The sequence below is a fragment of the Semicossyphus pulcher genome, unplaced genomic scaffold (assembly GCF_022749685.1).
Source record: "Semicossyphus pulcher isolate SPU_LCO1_2020_fin unplaced genomic scaffold, fSemPul1.0.p SCAF_19, whole genome shotgun sequence".
NCBI lineage: Eukaryota > Metazoa > Chordata > Actinopteri > Labriformes > Labridae > Semicossyphus > Semicossyphus pulcher.
Window position 1 is genome coordinate 17,199,683 of NW_027211692.1, and position 17,475 is coordinate 17,217,157.

A 17,475-nucleotide genomic window follows, 5' to 3' on the forward strand; every position below is an offset into this window, starting at 1 on the left:
AATCAGTCATTTCTAAAGGTGTGCTGGCACTCTCTGCTTGTACAGGCAAAACATTTTTCTCAATCAAGTGATCCTTAAATGCAGCCAGCAGTTCATCTTTATTTAACTTCTTGGGAAGCTCTACACCATACTGATCGGCCGCTCTCAAAAGCTGATCCTTTTTATAAGCGCTCAGTAACTCTTCACATGGGCACTGAATAAATTCATCAATTGAAGCCATTTTTCTTAAGTTCACCACAAAGGTCACTTATCCCAGCACTAAACATAGACAGGCCAGAACAACAACCTGAGACAAAGTTTTCAAACTTCCAAACAAAAAATGACTAGCTGCTTTATATATGGAACCAAATCCCTCTGGCTGACTGCCTAACCAATACTAACTGTCTCACTCACCCCTAGTCTTCATGCAGGTCAGCAGCAGGATGAATTAAGCACTGAGCCCAGCAACCTGGTTAACCCTCAGCACGCTGATTATCACCTTGGCAGTTGTGGTAGTGCCCCCGAGACAACTGCTCTAACCACCAAACTGCACAAAAACAACAAACTAAAACAAAAAAAGGTTCAATGGGGACAGCTGGCAAAATGACAAAGCAGGATTAGCATTTTGCTGGAAGTACATTTTAAACAATTACGGCCAAAGTCTATCCCGGACGAGCCCCCATTTTTTACCGCCTGGCTCAGGGCCGGTAACAAAAAGAGAGGCCACACACAGATAAAGCAGTCAGCCTCAGATTTATTTTAACTTAAATTAACAAACATAACAGATACTTAATGACATGTTGTAATATGAGAGTAATCAGTCATGTCTGAAGTGTGTGGATGAGTACAAAGGAGGATGCAGCAGGCCCAGCTGAGAGAGAGAGCTACCAAGAAGGCAGGCCTTTATGCCCTTCTGAAGGCCCAGCTCAGGTGGGCAGGCTCCGCTAACGACCTCTCCCAGCTCCACCTACATGGCTGAAATAAGGAAGCAAACACTGGGAGGCAGACGGACTGGGAGGGTCGTCACAGTGCTGTACATATTTTTTAGGATACACTTTGTTTTGTTAATTATTTTTATATGCCCTTTATTGTAATGTTGCACTATCCACTTTGCTGCTGTAACACTGTAAATTTCTCCGTTGTGGGACGAATAAAGGATTATCTTATCTTATCGAGGGGAAGGAATCGTTAAGCACTAAAAACTAAAATGGACCCTTCCTCTATGGCTGTGGTTCTCAACTGGTGGGTCGGAACCCAAAAGTGGGTCATGGGTGTGCGCTTGGAAAAAAAACTGTTGTGGCAAAAAGTCGATATTTTAAAGGAGATAGGTTTCCTATGACGTGCATGCAGTAGTAGTGTAGTTGAGTAGTATTCACTGATTGGGTAATCCCAGCTAAAGTTACATTCTTGAAACTTGATGAGCCCTACAGTGGACGCATTTATGTTGCAGTTTTTAGCATATTTCTGTAGAGGGAATATTTCCCCCTTATGCTCTGCCACCATTTTGGTTGACTATTACACTGTTGTCTGTTGTGATGTTTCATCCAGTCTCAGGTCCAAACTGCACCATTTTTCATTAAATATATTTGAGTGGTTGAAAAAAAATTTGGGTGATGATTTGTCATGAAGGAGGTGCTGGTGTGTCCTGAGGAGAGACCAGTTGAGAACCACTGCTCTATGGGCTTTGGTGAGTCTTTTTGTTGACATGGCCTGCTGTTAACTACACAATCAACAGTATTACCTTAGAAAAGACAACTTTGATAGTTGGCCTGTGGTTAAAACACATTAAAACATGATAAAGTACCAGCCAGTATTGCGGACAGATATTTATTTAGTTAGTTATTGTAACAAAGAGCGTAAAATATTTTATTGTAATTATTGTAATAAATAACAAAATATTTTCTAATGATATGATCTTATGTACATTTCACAGAGAGTACTAAATGCAAAGAACATCATGGTATACAGTGTAAAATGGAGGTTATGAACTTTAACTTGAGTAAAGTGAACTGAAGCAGAGCTGTGGCAGTGACTGCTGACTGCCAAAGCTTGATGTGCATGCAGAAAAAATGTGTTCTCTTTGTAATAGCTGGTTAACTCTTAGCTGTGCTGCTTCATCAACATTTTTTGTGATTTAAAGTGAAAAATAAAAATAAAAACATGAGCAGCAACTTAACGGCAGCACATTTGCTGCAGATCTATTTCCCTTAAGTACCTTCATTATGTAACAAATGAGCTTATTTCAAGATATCAGTATGTCAGTATCTGTATTTAAAAGAAAAATAATGTTCCACCAGGAAGGTTGTAGAGACAGAAAAGCCAAGAAATAAGTAGATTTTTTTTTTAAGAAGCCATTTTAACTTCATTGTTCTGTAGGGTCTTTCTTTCGGAAGCCACTGTTGTGATTGATAGCCTTAAGGAGCCTGGTCTGCATCGTCGTCTCGTCTGGGTAGACAGGCAGTGATAACAGATTATGGCAGGTGAGGGACTCAGGCAAGCGAATCTTATTCTCATCAGGAAGGACAACGACTCTCATCCTGATGCTCTTCATACCCCTGAAGGGGACGCGGTCAAAGCCTGTGAGGAACACTGGGGACAAAACACATGAAGAGATCGTTAATGTTGTGATCTTCATAAGGTAAATATCTCAATCTTTCTCTCATCAAGTGTGAAACTGATGGAGACAGGAGCTCTCTCTGAAATGTCTTGATCAATGATGATAAGCACTGTCATGTTTAATGCTTACAGAGGAACTTTGTCTTTTCCTCAGCAGTCAGTTCCTCAAACACCTCCCAGAAGGTGACGATGTTTGGATGCTCAGCATGGTAGTCTCCTTCATACACCGTGTTCTGTGAGAGAAAATACAAATAAACAAAAGCAGAAATCTAACAAAGGTTCTAAATTAAAGGGCCGTGCTGGTACAATTACAAGTACAATTGCGTATGTACTGTCCAAATTATAACTTTGATATACTTCTACTGAACCTTACTTACTTAAGTATTTTTGTTTTATGCCCCTTTTTTCCCTTTTAACTGATTGGACAGCTGAAGTTTTGACAGGAAACATGGGAAAGAGAGAGTGGGGGTAGACATGCACCAAAGAGCCGCGAATCAGAGTCGAGCCAGCGGCCGTCGCGTCAAGAACTTTGCCACTGTACATGTGGCGCTTTCTCTACCAACTGAGCTAAACTGGCGCCCCTTATGCCACTTATCCATTAATCATCTCAAGGTTGGAGACCACTTGAGTCAACCACCTAACAACAACCAAAACTAAACCAGCTGCAATCTTAAACTTTACTTACACTTTGATACATCAGTATTAACATCAGTATCAGGTACATTTAATGATAATATTTCTGGACTTTAAAGCTCCTTTGAGAAACTTTCGTTTGTGTTGATTTTGGCGCCCCCTGTGGACTAAGCCGTACCTCTTATCTCTTTGCTGATTTTGTCCTGTACATGCTTAAGCGTTTGCTTTTAAAGGTGCTATATGTAACGTTCAGAAAATCCTCATTCCTAGCGACACGGTCGGCTGATGAGGGAACTGCAGTCAACCTTCTTGTACGGGCTCGCGCGGACACTCGCACGCATGAACGAGCATCCAGGGTTTTTGCCCAAAACATACGAAACTGAGCATGCTCAATCTCAGAACTCATCGGCTCTGTTTACTTTTCACTGACGAGACGTGTTCATTGGCAGTATCATGTTGATCATGTTTGCCACCTAACATGATATTAACTTAGGTATCATGACAAACAGTGTTGAATTCTGCCAGGATTGACGCGATCGCTTGCGGCTCGCGCAAAAAAAAGACCAGACGCCGAAACGATCGATGCAGGGCGCGAAATGGCCGCGGAGGTGCACGCCGTGGCGCATCTGGTTCACAATCGTTTAACATGGGTGTCGAAAGGAAACTGGCTCCGCTTCTCGGCGCTTCGCGGCTATTCTCGGCGCTTTCTTGTCCGGTGTGTCCCCGGCGTAACAGTCTAGGAGTTTCCCCCTCCTGTAATGTGGGTCATATCGTGCAAGCTAAAAAGGCCGATTGAGGTAAGAGCGTGACATCACCTTAGGATGGAACGCTGTATTTGGCTATTGAGTGACACCCAAGCTGTCCAGGTTCCACCTCAAGCATGAATCACTCGTAGACAAAGCATGCAGCTCCCAGCTCCCCTACATATTTTGCTGAGGTCAAGGCAAAGAGGACCGCCGCTTAGGCCGACAGCCATCTCAGGTCTGTTGCTGCCAAGGGTTCGAAGGGAGGCAGGCATAGGACATCTGACACTAGGAGCAGGTCCCATGCAGGAGTTCTTGGGGCGCTCGGGGGGTGCAATCTCAGAGCCTCTTTTAAGAAGAGGGACACCAGCCTATGGCTTCCCACTGTATCATTCTTGACCTTAATATGTCAAGATGAGATAGCAGCCACGTACACCCTCAGTGTCTAGGGAGAGCGGCCAGTGTCCAGTAGGTCGTGCAGAAACTCCAGGATAGTAGGCACCAAGCAATGTTCTGGGTCTTCGTTTTGAGCTGTACACCAGCCTGAAAATAGCTTCCACCTGTTCGCATACTATAGACGGGTAGATGGTACCCTGGCATTCAGAAAAGTATTTCTGACAGGCTACCAGTGGGTCGGGCCCTTCAGGGGCCAAACCCACAACTGGAGTTGGTGAAGTCCGAAGGTAAGGGTGTCTGCTGGTCTGGACCGCAAAGATACCAAACAGGGAACCCACTGTTCCCTCCTCGGAGGGGGAGAGCTTATCGCAGCCTTTGGAGGGCAAGTCTCCGCAGCTCCGACCAGCGTGTGGTCACAACAAACGACGAGCTCCGAGTAATGGTGGAAAAATAATTTACCATAGGCTACTGTTACCACAGTAAAGGTAGTCTACCTGCGCAAGCGAGAAGGATCAAAGGAACAAAACCGGGGGTGACTTCGGAAGTTACACCCTAGCAGGGGTCACCAGAGGTCACACGTGACTTTGTTGATAGACCAACTCGACCTGTGCGTGCGTGAGATGGAAGATATCCTGTGCTAAGCACTGCCTCTGGCGGTCGGGAAGGATTAAATAGAACTATAATGTAACAAAGGAGACGAATGGGCAAATGTAGTAAATGGGCCAACTGGGCTAAACTGGTCATTTAGTCTTGTTTATTTGTTTTTTAGTTTAATACCACATTTTCATTTACATTATCTCTTTGGACAAAAGTTAATATATTTACAGATGTGTTAAATCTGAAATGAGTGTGTAAAGATAAATCTCCTGGTTTTCATCGTACCTGCTTGAACACATCCCAGTCGTAGCTTTCCTTGCCCACCATCACTGCCTGCAGCTCCTCTGGCTGTAAGAAGTCCACCACCTTGAACTCCACGTTGAACTCACACACCTTGAAGAACCCCCTCTTGAACTCTGCAAACACTCCCTCCACTGATTTGTTAAAGGCATGGTTGACAAAGGCGTTTACGAATTCTTTTCTATTCAGAAATAGAAAATAAAGAATTATACAGAAAGCTGTAACCAAGTGCCAATCATTTCATTCCTTCCTCTGGTGTAAGTATTAAATGATAAAAAAAAAGGCATGTCAAGGCAGGGATTTGAAATTGCATTAATGGGCTATTGCAGTTGGTGAGGGTACCACTTTAAAGTTGACAGTACACAATGTGAGAGTTAGGAGGATCAAGAAGATAATGACTGACAGAGACAGGATTAAAGATTGTGAGGCACACTCTAAATTAAGGGCCTGTGTCCACTAACGCCCACTAGCTTGTATTGACAGCGCCTAAACGCAACTCGGCGTCGCTGTGATCACAGCGCTTTCAGCTCAAAATAGTTTGACTTTTGGAACCCCGCTCGCTCTTTAATGTTACTTCTCCCTCACCAACCAATCTAAATCAAGAAGGGGTGGGACTTCTGATATCAACTTAGTCAATAACAATGGCAAAGGAGAAACTAATCCGGGCAGTGACTGACAGTAGATCTCATGCACGTGGACTTGTTTTTCGAGGATATAATTTCCTTGTCGATCGCTGCTGCTAATGCCACGACACCATTCCTTTTCATCCTTTTTACATTTTCCAGCTTAAAAAACACTGTTAGTGGACACAGGACCTACTTGTGTTCTTTGTGAGCTACAGACAGCAATTCTGTGTGAACATACTTGTTTGATGCTGTGACGGGTTTTCCAGATTCTGTTGGATCCAGCTCAACTACCTCACCATCCCAGGTCACCTGTAGTGAATAATGATTAAACACATTGAACAGAATGAAACAGAGTCAAAGTAACTAATACTGGTAGTCATTCTGGGATTTCATAAACCTACAGTGAAAGTGGAGTCCAGGCTTTCCACATCATCAGGAGTGCAGTCCTCCAGGATGTAGCGAAAAGACCTGAAGACGTATCCCAAAACATCCGTTTAACATATATACTATATTATTGCACCTTTAAAAGTTTCAAATCTAAACTATCAGACAGACTATTGTTTATTGTGTGAGTCTTACTCTCCCATCACAGGGTCAAACTCCTTCAGGTCATCCAGCGAGGGTTTAATGTGAAGCAGCTTCTTAAAGAGAACCAGCGGGAAGGGCAGGTGGATGATGTTGTTGTTGTAGAGCGCAAGACCACACAGAACACCAAACAGGAAGTATTTCTTCTTCTTCTTCTTCCCTTTTGGCTGTTTATGACGAAAAACATGGTTGGGATGTATGTACTCTGCTATGTCTTGAGGGGGTGGGGGTCAGTGGGTGTGGGAGTGGCCTAGGAGAGCCTTTGTATGTGTATGTGTGAGTGCATTTGTGTTGTCTTGCCTGTATCATGTGGTTATTTGTGTTTAGGACCCCCTTGAAAATGAGATGGTTCATCTCAAGGGGTTTATCCTTCTAATAAACTGTTGTTGAAACCTGTAACCAACTGACCTGTATGTTTAATTAAATAATGTTTTGAATGTACTAGATAGTTATAATTATAATCATTATATGCAAGAATGTAACACATGGTTTCCTCTTTGATGAACAGGTCTTACCTTGGATGGGAACCAGAGCAGAGTCTTGCTGTCGTTGCAAATGAACAATCCAGACTCGGGAGCTATCAGCTCATCGAACAGATGCAGGAAGAGGTCCCTTTTATTGACCATCATATGTTTCCTGTCATCCATGTAAAGCACCTATGAAGGATAAAATAACAATTTTTAAAATACCTCGCTCAAGTTTCTCTGAACAGAGACTGAATGACTATCATGATGAATGCACATCTGCGCCTCAAACTAATGGTCACCTCTAAATGTGTAATTATGAATTCGGACAGCTCACCGTCACACCTCTAGTTGCTACTATGAAAAGGCAAGATTTGAAACATAAGACGATACAATATTACATTTAATAAATTGTCATTACATTAAAAGAACCATTTATTTTTTATACTAGGCAGTTCATGTAAAGGTTAATGTCCTGTTATCTCAGATTTATTTTCTGTTTTATCTATCTCTATAAATTAAGTCAAGTGTTAAGTTAACAGGCTTAAGTTACACTTGTATAAGTAGGATGCAGTGTTACACATCTCGGCCTTCGCTAGTATGACTTTGACCGTTTTTTGTTCTTTTGAATTAAAGCTAAATAAAGACAAAAGCTTCACAATTCAGCCTCAGAAAAAAACAGGTTGGAAAGTTATGAATGAGCATTTACCAAAAGCTCCTTATGAAGGGTGCTGTGGTCGGCCGCTCTGAGCTGTCTGAAGGTGTCCTCCACCAGGTGAGTGCGTCTCAGAGTAAGCTGGAAATACGGGGCGGGTGGAGAGTCTGTGGGACCTCCATGCAATTCAGCAGGCATTATCAGAGCCACGTCATGATATGCTTGATGCAGTTCCTGTAAATACAAAACCTTTTATTTTTAATTTTACTAAGAAACTCTTTACAGATAGAAAATTATTATAATGTAATAATATATTTCTTGTTTAAAACATTCATTAACAAAAATGCTACATGTGCTCTGCTGTATCATTGATAGAGCTTCAGTAAAATGCTTACAAACAATCAATATTCAAAACATACTGTACCTTTCTCATAGATGCACAGGCGTTAAAGACAGACACCTTGTAATCCAGAGGTAACACAAACGGGAAGCGGCAGAAAATGACGGGAATGTTTTCATCATCCTTAAGAAAATAATCAGATAATTTACAAAGAAATAATTAAAGCGATAAGCAATGTTCAGGTCAGAAGGAAGATTGTTGCTCTAAAACACTGCAACATAGTTTATACTGAACAGCATCTTTTTACCTCCACTTTCAAAAACTGGATCCAGAGAGTGACGTCAGTAAAGGGTTGCACACTCCTATTGATTTCCTCTATGTAAAAGGTGCTCAGTGGGACTTTGTAGGACTTTCCAGCTTTGTTTATCTGTGAAAATCAACAGATAATGGTCATCAGATTTTGTTATCATTTACTTTAAAAAATAAATTGATTAATCAGCTGTCAGGCTACTTAACGTCTTAACAAACATTTTAGAAACCAGACGGACACAGATCCGAGCAAAGACCTACGTACAGCACAAACTTGGCCAGTGGTCCAGATTTGACATAAGGGGCCAAATTCTGTGACCCCTTACCTATATAGATTATTTATTGTCTTCCATATTTGACACCAAATTAAAATCTTAAAATAATTGACACTAAACACACACACAACACTGACCTCATAGAGCAGCTTGAGGGCCTTCAGCAGATGTTTGACTACCAATTTGTCAGTTTCCACGAGGCCTTTCCTTAGCAAGAAGGCCAGGGTGTTTTTGAAGAACAAGATCTGTCTTGTTAGTATGGACGGTGTCAGGGAAGACCACAAGCTCTCTGCACAACAACAAAACACATATAGTAAAGTCATACTGTAGTATAAATATGTTATAAATGTTAAATTTGTTTTATTTTTTTAATCTCTGTAACAAAATTTACAGTAGTTATTTACTTAGTGTTTCCCGATTCTTCTCACTCAGATCTGCGATAAAGTTAGCCAACTGCAACGACGTATTCATGACATAGGAGTCCTCTTGCAGAAGGGGGCACGTCAGCAGAACCAGGATGAACTCTAGTGATTTTAGGTCACCTTTTGAAGCCATAAGCGAGTCAACCAGGACTTCAAAGTTTACCTGCAAAGAAGAGATGTATTAGATAATGTGGCAATGTTTACAGAGCATGCATTTGCTTGGAAACAATAAAAAATAAGTGTATTTTGTCCTGTCTCAAAGGCATTGTGGGCATGGTAAATTATGACTGCTCATTACAGGGGACTAGTTTTCTTATTCAGTTGGTATAGGCCTCATGCAAATGAACAAATGATGCATGAAAAAAAAAAGTATGCTCTTAACTGATTCTTTGATCCATGGTACTGCCAGCAGCCGATCATAAGTTTGGCTAGCTGCCTCCAGGTCCACAGTTAAGGCACCAGCTTCCAATGGACGCCCACTGACACAAGCAAAAAGCAAAGCATTAAAACAAAGTGGTAGTAATAAAATGACGAAATGACAGTCGGGTAATCTTTTTATTCTAAAGCTCAAAATCTTAATATTATATCTGATACTGTTACTGCACACTGCAGACAGCTTCAAGAGATAGAAAAGGACTCACTTGGCCTTCGTGAAACTTGCAACAAGACTGGAACTTGTAAAAAACATCGAACATATTTCTCTGTTGAATAAAGAAAGAAAGGGGGACACTGTAACACTGAAGTTGCTCCTCATGAGACTGATATTTCATATGTGTATTTATACAATCACAACTATAAAATTGTTACGGAGAAAGGACCTCTTTGCTTCTGCGTTTTCAGGGCTCACTGTCAGCCATTTTTGTAGTTTTGTCTCATCAAGCCGCCCAGTTATCTGTCTTTGGTTTGAACGCTTAAAGACAAACATTGAATCGGTTTTAGAGCCAGTCTGATGAATGAACATGAAAACATAGTCATTTAAATGTAAGATTTAAGATACAAGGAAACAGCTTTTTGTCTATGTGCTTGTTTTAACACATCTGTTTTTTTCCCTCTGACATTCTGTAAAAAACAATGAATCTTTAAATAGTTGAACACAGTACCTGTGCAGGTGAAGAGAAAAGAAAATTTGCGTTCCATCCAGTTGATATTTTCAGGTCTGCATAAATAAATACAAAATAATGAACACATCTTTAACTGAAAAAAATAATCTAACAATCTTTTTACTTTAGAGGAAGAATTACAAAAAGCATCTTAAAAAGTTGAGAGAATCAGAGACTAACCATATGACTCATTCAAATCTACTGAACATCAAACAGCCCATACATAAAAACATACATACCTTTTGGTGTGGCTGCTTCACTGTCGGTGGTCCATGGAAGATTTACCAGAGTGGGAGTCAGACAGTCGTCTGTACATCCAGTCCCAATTTGACCTTTGGCCCCATTACCAAAAGCCCACAGCTGTCCAGAGGAGCCCAACACCAGAGTGTGACATCTGGAAGACAATAAAAAAAATGTGATTTAATGAGAAACTTATTTTGACATCAAGTGTTTACTATAGTAATGGTCAATTTCTAGGGCTGTAATAAGAGATCTAAAGGGATTTTATGATTGGGTCACCCTAAAAATGGCAAATGAGTTTCAGTGTTTCATATAAACCTTGTTTTTTACCTGCCACATGAAATCTGTGCGGCCAGTCCATCCAGACCTTCAACCAATCGGGGTCCCTTTTCATTGTCAGAGGAGTTGTGACCGAGCTGACCGTGGCTTCCCTCTCCAAAGGTGAAAACTTTGCCATCCTAAAAATTCACAGTATCACATATAATCATAAAAAGCAACAACTTGTTTTGTTACTATTTTTAAAATATGATGTTATGATGACAATATTGGCCTACATGTACATGTTGTCCAAAATAGGTTGGTATGAAACTGCTTTCAAATACTTCATAATGCTGCTAAGGATATTATGTGTGTATGTGCATTGACATTGGTGCAATTACCTTCTTTGGCCAGCAGAGGGTGCAGTGCCATTCTTTAAATTGGTATACCAATGAGTTTAAATGTCAGAACTATTGACTATGATCGTAGGGGGAAGTTGTCAATCATTAACGTTAATCAGCTCTGCAGACTGTGGTGCCAGGGTGGTTTATGTCTGTGTGTTGACTGGTAAATAAATTCAATTTATACAGTACAGCTGACAACCAGGAAGTAAGGAAGTGAGGTTTGTACCTTTGTTAACACAGCAGAGTGAGCCTCTCCACAGCTTATAAAGGAGACATCCAGAGGTCTGAGGTCAGGGACTTCACATATGTTGAACCTGCCTGTTAAAGACGACAAGAAATAAAAGGAAAAGAATGCTTATTTAAAATGAGTTCTTATTAATGAAATATACAATCATGTGAGGTTAAAAGTAAAAGTATCAATACATTCATTGCAGAGTTAAGCATCCTTTTTTCTGAACACTCAACACCACTGTCCTTTGTTCAGAATCTTGAAGAATCTATCACTTTATGGAAAAAATGTAGATTGCAGTGCGATAAAATAATTTTAACCCGTATTCCAAGTTGCAACTTTTTTTTTCCTGAACCAAAAGGGATGGAACGCCAAAACAACATGTCTTTGTTTCATTTGTACAACATGAAGCCAAAGTAAGACTTGTATTATTTCTTACATTGTTTAATAACATTGATGCTCCTGCACATTTTTGTATATTTAAAAAAAAAACTAAATACCATTCATTCCTGCTACCTGGAGTCAAGATTTGGGAAATTAAACATAGCTCTGTTATGGGAATGAATCTGTAATGCATGAGAGGCACAAACTGGTACTAGTGTCAGGTTAGTTTGATATAATAGTATAATCTTCATATTTCTTAATAATTATTTTATTTTGTGTAAAGTGTTAAATAAAAAACCAAAAAACATAAACAGTTATTTTTTTTAAAGATTAAACTGCAGGTGTAACACTCATTGCCTGCAGGTGGTTTAATAGATAAAACTGAGCTGCCTGTAGGTGGTACACCTACTTAATGAGCTCTGCTTTTAGGAAAAATCTTTTGTGAAAATGTAACTTTGTCACTGAGTTAAAGTAAATTGTTCTGACCCTTTTCATCCACCCTGTTGAGGCCCAGCTGGCCTGATTTGTTGGCCCCACAGCAGTACACCAGGCCTGGCAGTGTGAGGAAGAAAGTGTGGGTAGCTCCAGCTGAAATCTGGGTCACCGCTACGCCAGTCAGAGCTGTCACCAGGACGGGCGTGTGCTGCAGTGCCACGTCCTTCCCCAGGCCCAGCTGACCGTGACTGTTACGGCCCCACGTGAAGACGTCTCCTCCTGGAAGGTGGGAAATAGTGGAGGAAAAAAATAATGACTGCAAAAACAGAGTCTGTGTACTTTTGAAAGGATGATGGAAATATATGTGAAATGGATATCTTACTTAGTTTACTTTGGATTTAACTCGTTGAAGTTATAGTGTATAATTATAACTCGTTTCTCATTCAACACACACATTTTGACGAATAACTCAGGTTTATTTGTAATATTTCAGTAGGTATAGCAGGTTAAAGCCCAAAAAAATTATTTGGAAAATAAAATATTAAAACTGTATTTAACATGTTTAAATAAACCCAAATCATTCCCACAAGGTCAAACCTTGCAAGCTGTTGAATTACAGATTTTAACGTTCCACGTCAAACACACAAAGATGTACTCAGCGTCTGTCTTACCTTTAGTCAGAGCCAGAGAGTGGAAATTTCCACAAGCAACTTGAACCACAGGTACTTTCATTGGTATGGGCACCCGACTGCATGATGATAAAAAAAAATTAGACCTACAGGGATTAGTATGCATATTTATAATTTCCATAGACTGAGTTCCTGCCTTCGTCTGTAATTGTTGTGCTGTCCGTCCTCCTTTGCCCCCCAGGAGAACATGTGTCCTGATGCGGACAAAGCCAGACTGTAGTCCCGGCCACAAGCCATCGACACAACATTACACAGCCCCTCCACACGACCTAACACAGGAGAGAGAAGAGAGAGAATAACAAACAGAATAACACATGGGTTATATCAACTGGGACATAAAAAACAAAAAAATAGCCTAGGTATCTGAACAAAACAATAAACTGCCTAAAATACAAACCTAAACACGGCATAAAAAGTTAAAATCTTAAAATTAAATTCGGATGGATTTACTTTACTTTACGTTATTTGCCAGCTTCAGTTTCAGGTTGCTTTTAATGTAGAGATTGCATCATTATGGCTTAATATTACACATTGTCATACAGTTATATTAAAATATCCATCACCAGTAAATGAAGTAGGACTATTATAAAACACTTTACCTTCAATTGCTACAGCTAAATGTTTCTTACATCTTAATTTATCAATATTATGAATCCAGTAATATAAATTCTATAAACACTGTAAGGAACCATTCTAGTACTTTACATTGTAAAAATACACCTGAACTGAAATACTATTGTAACACTACTAATGATTCTACCTATGTATTTATTTTTCTTTTACTCATCTATATTTTGCTAAAGAAAGGTCTAAACATCCAAGCTAAATCACATATCCAACCCGTAAAAGCATCACCATTCAGAATATCCCATGTTTCCCACTTGCACCTGAACTCAGCGCATAAAAGTGCATAAGGTTAGCTTTCGTTGTCTGTGATGACGAAGGGCAAACGAAACTGAAACTAATTATCCTGCGTGTTTGCGATGACTGATTTATGACTTTCGATACATGCAATGTTGTTGTTGGTTGTCATTGTATGAAAACAACAAAAAGTTCTTCAAGTAAAAGTTTTTCTACGGACTCGTAAAAAAGAGCCACAAAGGTGAACAGTTAGCTGAATGTTTAATTTAACAGTCATGATTAAAAAGATTACCTGTACGTTACATTAAAAAAATGTGGCGTTTTTAAATGTATGGTTCTATTACGCAATTTTGAATCATAAATAGGCTTCTGTACCTCCATCTTTTTGAATCATTTACATAATCAACTTTACCTGGTGTCTTTCCATCTTTACACTTCTTTCGTCCAAGTCGTCCCTGAGAGTTTTCTCCACAAGATAAAACGCTTCCATCCCCGGTGAGGAATAAAGTGTGCTGCTCCCCACAGCAGATGTCGGTGATGGCCCCGGGGACGGTCCAGGACACCGGACTTAGGGCTGTCTTAACACCGAACGGTCCACTTGAGCCGTCTCCCCAGCAATACAGGTGGACCATGTCTCCACCTGGACTCAACTAGACTGATGCGTTAGTGGACTTTGAGGTGGAAGTTTTATTCAGCTGATGCTGCCTTCAGGTACTGTCGGAAATATCACGATCAGAAATAAGCTCTTGTTAAAGTCATTCTGGGAGTGTCGCATGTTGTGTTGTGCTTAGCTGAGTTACTGTGTCAAATACGTTAAATTAGTTTCTTACTTTGTAAAATTTGTATTTAATTCGTTTACCAAAAGTGAGCAATTCACAACCACTAAGACGTATGAGTACTCTAATTTACGAGCTTACCATGAGACGGGGAAGGCAGCATGAAAGCAACAGCATCTATTATGAAAAACAATAACATCTCTAACTTTTGTTGATCTAAGCTCTATGCATAACATGTTCCTCACTCTTTCTGTCCTAAGAAATCTGCTTGATTTACAAATAGTAAGGACATCTTTGCATTGAGGATTAGTTAAGTCTAATTAACTAAAACAAAGTTTCTTTGAAAAACAAGGCATTATTTTTTATTACTTATAATGACTCACAGACAGGATAAGATTATTTGCTGACATGTCTTGCCAGAGGTCAGATATTCTTACATTTGTGATTTAAGAGAGTCAACTTGGCTTTGCTTTATGTATAAAGAAATAACAGGGAAAGCCCTACAAATAAGGCATTAATACCAAATTGAATATTTAACAAAAATGTGTCAAGAGGATTTCTGTGTGTTCAATATGGGCAGTAAATATGGCACAAACTGTCAGTTTATTGGTCTTGTTTTTAAAGAAATGAAACTCTGTGTGCATATTTGTGCAATGGGGTGTATCTTAATCATCAAGCACAACTTGAAAATGAAACTTAAAGTTGCAGTTTAAGGTGGAGGTGTTGTCTGCTTTGAAACAATCTTTTATGTGTTCTTAAGAAATGGAGAGCAGCAGATAGACACATGCAGTATTTGTATTTCTATAGGCTGTATGTTTGCCATAGACTATATAAAAGATGGACGACATGACAGCTGCCTAAAAGTGAAGTCAAAACATTTCGGGCGCCCCCTGCTGACTGGCTGCAGTGTAGGTCATAAAGTACAGTATCTTCATCTTATCATTGGGGACATGGGTCAAACTATAAAATCAAAATACATGTCAGATACATTTTTCTCAAACATGGTTTCTGTCATTATAATTAGTTATAATCACGTTAATTTGTGTCCAAGTGTTCATTTTCTGAAGTCTATATACACATGCATTTTAATCACAGTCAGACAACATTGTATAATATTCCTTAGGCCATGTAACATTAGGGGTTGCTTGGGATAACCAGCTGATTGCGTCTGAAGCTGTTATCTGCGGCGGCAGCGGAGGGGAGGCTGGTGAGAGGAACCAGAAACCAGCAGAGGATGTACCTCACCGTGTCTATAGCAGCGGCACAGCCCGTCTTCATGTACTAGCTCCGCTACCACCTCATCAGATAACAAACAAACACTAGGTGTGTCGAAGATGAACTTGAAAGCCAACTCAGCAACTAAAAACACTCAAAGAAAACACACACACACATATCAAATGAAGCAGGACTTGGATAAAACGCACAACAGCTGAAGTTACCTGAATGACATCCTATCACTTTCCCACTAACTGGTGTGTAGTGTGGTTGAGACTGGGTATCCATTGCGCGCATGCGCAGATGGTCGAGCCATAGTAGCAACAAAGCCACGTGGGTTACGCGAGCAACCTGAAAAATCTCTGTCTCGCCTATACGCTCAGGTCATACATGTTGTAAGTATAAGCTACCATCAGTGCTTGACAGCCTATGCCAGCAGCTTCGTAACTTCAGCTGGAGCTACGATTTCGTCCTCCAGACTTGTAATAATTTAATTTGTGTGCAACCTGCTTGCAAACTAAAATAGTGTCAATGTAATTAGTAGTAATGTAATGAGTAGTATGTGCTAAACAGGCTATACCAAGAGCTTGGTGTAGAGCAGGGGGAATCCTAATTCCCAAGGAAAAAGAGTCCTCAGGTTTAAGCCAGACTATATCCCTCCTGAACGTAGAAGGTAAGATCTTCTTCAGTATAGTGGCGCAGAGGCTAGCGGACTATTTAGAAGGGAACAGTTTCCCAGGTGATCCCAGGCTTGCAGGGTGTATAGAACCCACTGGCATCATAGCACCAGATTTTAAATCTGGCAGATGTGTTTGGTTCAGTATCGCACAGCCTTATTTGGAGTGCTTTGGGCTTCTTTCGATTGTAAGGGGTGATTGTAAACTTGGTGAAAGCATACTTCAAAGATATTAGAATGTGTATAAGTACTATAGGTTTCATAACACATTGGCAGAGACTAGAAATAGGAATTATGGCAGGGTGTACTATTTCTCCACTAGCATTCACAATGGTGATGGAAGTAATCACTATAGTGTGTGAGTGAGTGTCTTAATGGGTGGACGGTGGGGAGAGATAGTAGGAACTGAAATACCGATATCAAAGGTGGAAAGGCTAGAGAGGCTGGTTAGGTCGTATATTAGGAAATGGCTTTGAGTTCCTTGTTGTCTTAGTAGCGTAGGGTTGTATGGGAAAGGCATACTCCAGCTACCAATAACTGGCTTATCAGAGAAGTTCAAGTGTGCAAAGGTTAGGACAGAGTTGTTGCTATCAGGGAGCAAAGACATGGTAACACAGTAATTTGGTCCCAAATCCAACGAGAGGAAATGAACGTGCAGCAAGGCCGGGGAGGCTTGGGGCTTAGCTTGGGTAAACCAATGTGGAACAAAGTAAGTCCTAGTGAAAGAAGGAAGCTGGTAGTGGAGCAGGTACGTCGACAAGAAGATGTCATAAGGTGTACTAAGGCCGTGGCTCAGGCTAAGCAGGGACAGTGGATGAACTGGGAGAGTGTAGAGAAGAGGAAGGACCTGTGGAGTATGGAGGAAAGTCGGATCAAATTCCTGAGAGGGGCTACTTACGATGAGCTGCCATCACCCCAGAACCTAAAATGTTGGGTAGATGGGGACCCATTTATTCAATTTGTCCATGAGGGGGAGAAACGTATAGGAGGTAGGGGTTTAAGCAGACGATGACGGACAAAGCAGTGAGAACAAGTCAGTGGATTTGGATGAGGAGAAATAATGTCAGTTTGGGGCCAAAACAAACGTAAAAGTAATCCTTCTTCTATGCCGTTCCTTCGTCATATATAACGTTGGCACCAGGAATAGTTGCATTTTTTTTACGTAAGGATTTGACAGCACAGAGTTTTGCAGGGAGGTGAGAGCTAGCATGAAGGGGGTTGGCTCTGGGACGCCAGAGCTAACTGTTTAGCCTCCCAGAGGTGTTGTG

General features: G+C 40.6%; 1 protein-coding gene across 1 annotated transcript; it reads right to left on the reverse strand.

Moving 5' to 3' along the window:
- Nucleotides 1–1,889: 1,889 nt before the first annotated feature.
- Nucleotides 1,890–14,172, reverse strand: LOC138597244 (probable E3 ubiquitin-protein ligase HERC6). The gene is made up of 23 exons (XM_069668819.1): nt 13,953–14,172; nt 12,816–12,948; nt 12,662–12,738; nt 12,042–12,269; nt 11,169–11,260; nt 10,611–10,738; nt 10,280–10,434; nt 10,041–10,096; nt 9,759–9,850; nt 9,582–9,641; nt 9,323–9,419; nt 8,923–9,103; nt 8,656–8,807; nt 8,242–8,361; nt 8,019–8,117; nt 7,649–7,828; nt 6,991–7,131; nt 6,470–6,642; nt 6,292–6,358; nt 6,129–6,199; nt 5,250–5,445; nt 2,726–2,828; nt 1,890–2,568 (listed from the first exon to the last, which is right to left on the reverse strand). The coding sequence occupies exons 1-23, from the start codon at nt 14,170–14,172 to the stop codon at nt 2,342–2,344; spliced, it is 3,048 nt and encodes a 1,015-aa protein (XP_069524920.1). The 3' UTR covers nt 1,890–2,341.
- Nucleotides 14,173–17,475: the final 3,303 nt, after the last annotated feature.